The sequence below is a fragment of the Polychytrium aggregatum genome (assembly GCF_025602895.1).
Source record: "Polychytrium aggregatum strain JEL109 chromosome Unknown BJ171scaffold_15, whole genome shotgun sequence".
Taxonomy (NCBI): Eukaryota; Fungi; Chytridiomycota; class Chytridiomycetes; order Polychytriales; genus Polychytrium; species Polychytrium aggregatum.
In genome coordinates this window covers 124,487-130,041 of record NW_026516217.1, presented here as the reverse complement: position 1 = coordinate 130,041, position 5,555 = coordinate 124,487, and the positions used below count along the sequence as shown (strand labels likewise).

Sequence of the window (5,555 nt, the reverse complement as noted above, 5' to 3'; positions counted from 1 at the left end):
CAAGTGGCGATCCCAAGGACGAGCAGGGACAGCAGATGGGGGGGGGACGGGCGGCTGGCGTGGGCAGAGGGGGAGAACAGACGAAGGCCAGACGGAGCCGAAGAAGCGAAGAGATGGAGAAACTGCAGGAAGACCTTTGGCGAAAGGACAGAAAGCCGAGAGCGCAAAGCCGAGAGCGCAAAGACGAGAGCGCAAAGACGAGACGAGGCGAACGCGGGGCCGGACGGAAAGGAGGCGAGAGCCGCCAGCGAGGACGAGAAGCAGCCGGAAAGCAGCCCAGGCCCGAGCGAGGCGCAAGCGAGACGGAGGCGAGAGCGAGCGAGGCCGAAGCGTGCAAAAAAGAAAAGGCCCATTAAAAGCGAGGCCAACAGTGCGTGTGGGTGGCTGTGGGAGTGTGTGTGTGTGCTGGCGAGACTGACTGTGTGTGTGCAAGCGCTCGATGGCGCGGCGCGTCGCCAGACAAGTGTGCGTGTGTGTGCGGGGTGGGTGTCGGTTTGCCGGCGGGCATTGGGGCTGTGCGGTGGGGGAAAGCTGCGGCCATGGCTGCCGCTGTGAGCGTCACTGTGAGTGTGTGTGCGACAGCGAGTGCACTGCGAGTGCACATGCCGCACTGTCTCTGTGCGACTGGCCGTGCTGTGCAGTGCTGCAGTACTGTTGCTGGTGCTGTTACTGCTGTTGCTGAGGCGTGCTCCCGTGTGGCCTGCCCCCCCCGGCACGCGTCGCGCCCGCGCTGCTGTCCCGTTTTGTCGGACGGTCCTTCTGTGGGCTTTGTTCCAGCGGTGCTGGAGCAGTTCCAGATCCACTCAGCTCTGTTTTGCTCACTTCACGCCGCGCTGTGCGGTATGCACTTGATGCATGGCTGCTGGGTGAAAGCGTGAGCTTGATGCAGTCGCGCTGTCTGAGCGCCATGTCCAGAATGCATCATCGCCGCTCTCGAGTCGTCCCTCGCAAACAGCAATCCAGCCGGCCACGACATCCACGGCACTCACGCCGCCCTGGCGCCCGCACATTGCCTGACCAAACGCGCACGCTCCGAGCAAAGGCACCGGATCCCGCCACGCACCTCTCGCCCCCACCGCCTCGTCTCCTCTCCCCACGCCCTTGTCGACGGCGGCCTCCTATTGGTCCTGCGCCGCCCTTGCCGTCTGTCCGACCACTCGCACCGCTTCTGTGTCTCGAACTGGTCACACCCATAGACCGGAATGGAAACCCGTCACACCACACAGGGACCCACGCCGTGACCAGCCGGCAAATCTCTTGCGCCTTGGCGTCCCAGCCCTTGCCCTATCCAGCACCCCAGCCCCTGCCCCACTCTTCCACACACACACACTATCCGGCTCCATCCGGCTCCATCTGGGATCGAAGGTGCTCAAACCCAGGCGGGATTGGATTCAAGGGCATTGCTGGCTCGCAAGGGGGCGGGTCCCGTCGGCGACGACGACTGCGTCCCTGCCACGCGACCCCTGCAATCGCATCTCCCGAATGGCCCCCTGTTCGTGTCCACACATATGACGTCGCTGCCATAAGTGCTCACCCATTCTGTCTGTGTCGCCACAAAGACATAATTGGTGCAATCAGGCGTCGAGCACATTATTCGCCTCTCGCAGATATATGATGACCGTACATATCTTGTCTCTGCGAAAAATAGCTTGCCGTGGCTGTTGCTTGTCTGACCGCCACCCGTCTGCCTGCCGCCCACTGTTTGTCACTTTGGCCCTCTCCAGCGCTGTGGGCTTGTCGATCGATCGCCCCTCCGATCCGCAAAGCCAAAGCAGCCCACATACACGGCAGTCATCCTTTCATTCATCCCTCTCGCACCTACAAAAACAAGATCCTTGTTCGAAATTGCTCTTTTTCTCCCTCCTCCTCCTCCGGCCCTCCTCCTCCTCTGGCCTTCTTCCTCCTCTGGCCTTCCTCGTCTCGCATAGCTCTAGGCTTGGTCAAGTGTTTGGCCTTGTCCTGATTAGTCTCGCTCCTGTCCATTATTGCCCTTCGTAGGTAGCAAAGCTCTAGTACCCGAACATCAATACTGCTTTCCAGGGAGGGAGAGAGCTGTAGCAATCTATTCACGTCCCAAAATTTCCAGGTAACTGATTATCTCTCCGGCGTCTGTGCTTTGAGCTTTGCTCGCGGACGTTGGCATTATCCTTGCTCCGGACTTTCCCACGATGGACTGCTCCCTAGTACTGGGCTGGTGGAGCATCGGCTGTAGGTCGTCGTCATCCAACACTAATCGGCACACGCTTCCTCTGTGCACCCAGTCGCAAGCATATTTTCACCGCAAACGACCTCCTGTATTTGAATTGCTCGCCAGTGTTGTATGCATACAGAAACCGAATACTTGACGCAGTGGTATGCAATATCGATGCAAAGCCGCCCATGTGCCATTTCACCCGTCTCTCTGTCGATTCTTTGGGTCTCTTGGCGTCTCAGCTTCACTTCATCACTTGGTCTTCATCCATGTTTTCTCTGCGGAGTGCTCCCCAGAGAGCCTCGCCGTGCAGCGTCGTCTGCGACGCTCGTGAACCCAGTCGGGGTCAATGCCAGCGGCAGTGTTGGCGTTGGCTCACTCTATTGGACTGTTCTTGCGCTCCCATTTCGCCTCACTTCACCTCTATTTCGTCTCCACTTCACCTCTATTTCGTCTCCACTTGACTTCTATTTCGCCTCACTTCACTTCTATTTCGCATCCATTCCGCCTCTATTTCGCTTCCACGCTTGCCCTGCTGTCCCGGCGTGCCATACTCTCCGCTCCGTCCACTCGAGATCTCAATACCTCGCCCTCATTTCTGCCCGCACGTCCACCCCACTGATTTCCTTCGTTTCGTTCGTATTTTGAACTCTCAGATACCTATAGAATGTCGGACTATCCGTATTTTTCAGAGTCCAACGACCCGTCCTCCTCCGGGCTCTTTGGAGCCTCCGAGCTTGGCGGATATTCGTCCATGATGATCGATCCATACCACCCCGACGAGGATCTGTCGTCGTCCAACCCGTTGCCCATCAAGCGATCGCTCTCGTGGCTGAATTCTCAGGCCGATCTGCCGGACAACACAGATACTGCTCTGCTCAGGTCGTCGCTCTCTCACTCCAGCCTGGGGCACAGGATGCTCTCGATCGAGGCCTTGAGCCGTCAGGTCCACCACGAGGGCGACTTTGCTTTCTTTTCTCAGACCACCAAGGCTTCCAGTCCCCTCATGATCTCTACCGGACTCAGCACGCTTCTATCGTCGCCCTCCCATCCCCGCTCGGGCGAATACTTGACTTCCTTGCGCGACCCGACTTCGGCTCTGTATCCGCCCAACGCATCACACCGCCCCCCAATCTCGACACCCTACTCCTTTCCATCCGCCGGGCCGGCTTTCCATCGGTCAACTCACGGAGAGACCGCGATGCAACTGCACCACACTGCAGATCCCCACGGACCAAGAAAGACTTCCGACTTGATGTCCGTTGGTACCATTTCAGTTTCGCAGCTCAGTCACCCGGATCACGACCATCGCGCCGATCCGGGGGAAGTGCCTCAGCGTTCACACTCGCCAGGCTATCGCTCTCCGTTTGTGTCATTCCTTCATCCCGAGCGGCATGACGACGAGACATCTGAAAGTCGATCCGGAGGTAACTGGACTCAGACACAATCTTCGAACGTCGAGCATTCAAATATGCTCGAAGCACCTCACAACATAGCCTGGCTGCTTCACCGGCCTCCTGCTTGCGCCGCTAACATGCCATACTAAAGCGGTCGATAAACGTACCCGAGCGGTGTTTGTGGCTATGCCACAATGTCCACAACCCAAGACCTAACGCTTGCTCTCGTTCGTTTTGTGATGGCTATTTTCTCTCACCGCTCGGCAACCACGTACCAGAACATGCAACCTTCGTATCTACCCATGATGAAGCTCCAGGTCTCGGATATTCATACGACCCACAGTCCATGTGTATTCATCCAGACGAGCGCTCGATCTCGCCAGACACATCCAAGCCAGAAACCTCGCCGCTCGGGCGCAATCGAGAGGGCACGCTCGACCTTCGCAGTACATCCAAGTCGGATTCGACCCTAGTGATGAAGATCGATTCGAGCGTATCTGATTCGGAAGCTGATCGCGGCGGTCACGGCACAGGTGCCATTTCGAGCCAAGTGGTCGAGGCAAACAACGCTTCCACGCCCATTGAGGACGCGAACGGTGCGGCACTGATATTGAGATGGAGTGATGGCTCGCCTGGTGCACTATTTGATCACACACCAGTACGAGCCCTGCAAACATACTCGACTCCTCCACATGAGAGCCCAAAACGCTCTGTTATGCGCGCTGGCGCCGCTTGAGCCTGTGTCGTGAGAGACAATGCTGACGCTCATTGGCTTCTCAGATATGAACAGTATCGAGGAGTTTCATCCCTCCGACACCAAAATCCTCACCCAGTCGGAGATTCATCAATGCGCATCCTTCTGGGCCCTCCAAACTATCCAAGCTTCGTCCGAGGGCCTGCCTGGTAAGGTTCCCTCCCCTCGCGCGAGTCTTGGTCCTGAGGGAATCAGGACTCCCTCAGACCGCCACACATCGCTGCATCGTCGAGCATTTCTGACCCACGACTCGACCCACGACTCGACCCACGACTCGACCCACGACTCGACCCACCGGACGGCAGCTGACGGCTCCCATTTTTCGTTGGGCATGTTTCCAGTTGCAGGGTCAGCTACGCTGGATCGAGTCATTGCAACAGGAGCCTCTCCGCCGATCGAATGCGCACGCATCCTGGCGCCAGAGCTTTCGGGCGATTCCCACGGCGACTCGAATCCGGAGCTGTACTCGTCGTGCACCACCGTCTCGGATGTGTCAGCAGACCTTTCCTCAACCATCAATCCCGCCACTTCGTTTGCTTCAGCAGCTGACGTCGCTCCTCTGGCTGACACCTTGGTCGAAGGTAGCACGGTACCTGGTTCAATCGACGCTGCCGGCGATGGCTTTGCGCACAGGAACGGTAATGCCAGCATCTTGTTAGAGCTGCTGGTTGGAGCTACTGGTCGGACGCATTTCGATGATCCCTCGGAGCATCATTCGCGACTGCGTATATCGCCTCAATTGGCCTCTCGTTCACACTCAGGCAATTCCTCAGCACCGCTTCAGCCACCATCAGGGCATGCGGGCCTATATGCAATTGAGCCTCTGGGTGCCTCAGCCGCCGCTCCCCAAGATCGCCCTTGCCACCCATCGGCACCCGCTGCCTCGCTTGTCGGCATTCCCATGATTACAAAGCCTCAAGGCTCGACCGCCCCAACGGGCAGCCAGAGCAGCCGGGCCAAGCGCGAGCGCAACCGAACACACACTCCTCGTCCCTCCAATTCTTTCATCCTCTACAGACGGGAAAAGCACGCCGAGATCACCGCCAACTTCAAGGGGCCCAAGGGCATCAACAACAACATCATATCCAAAATCGTTGCGGCCATGTGGAAGTCCGAAACGCCCGAAATCAAGGAGATTTATGCAAAGAAGGCCGAGGAAGAAAAGAAAGCCCACATGCTCAAGTATCCTGATTACAAATACCGCCCAAAGAAA

The 5,555-nt window shown here is 57.8% G+C and overlaps 1 protein-coding gene across 1 annotated transcript; it reads left to right on the top strand.

Annotated features, from left to right (window-relative positions):
* Positions 1-5,243: 5,243 nt before the first annotated feature.
* Positions 5,244-5,555, top strand: BJ171DRAFT_423116 (mating-type protein Mat a-1; the record flags this gene model as incomplete). Its single annotated transcript, XM_053107581.1, has 1 exon — positions 5,244-5,555. A coding segment is annotated over one exon (312 nt), but the record flags the coding sequence as incomplete, so codon positions are not given.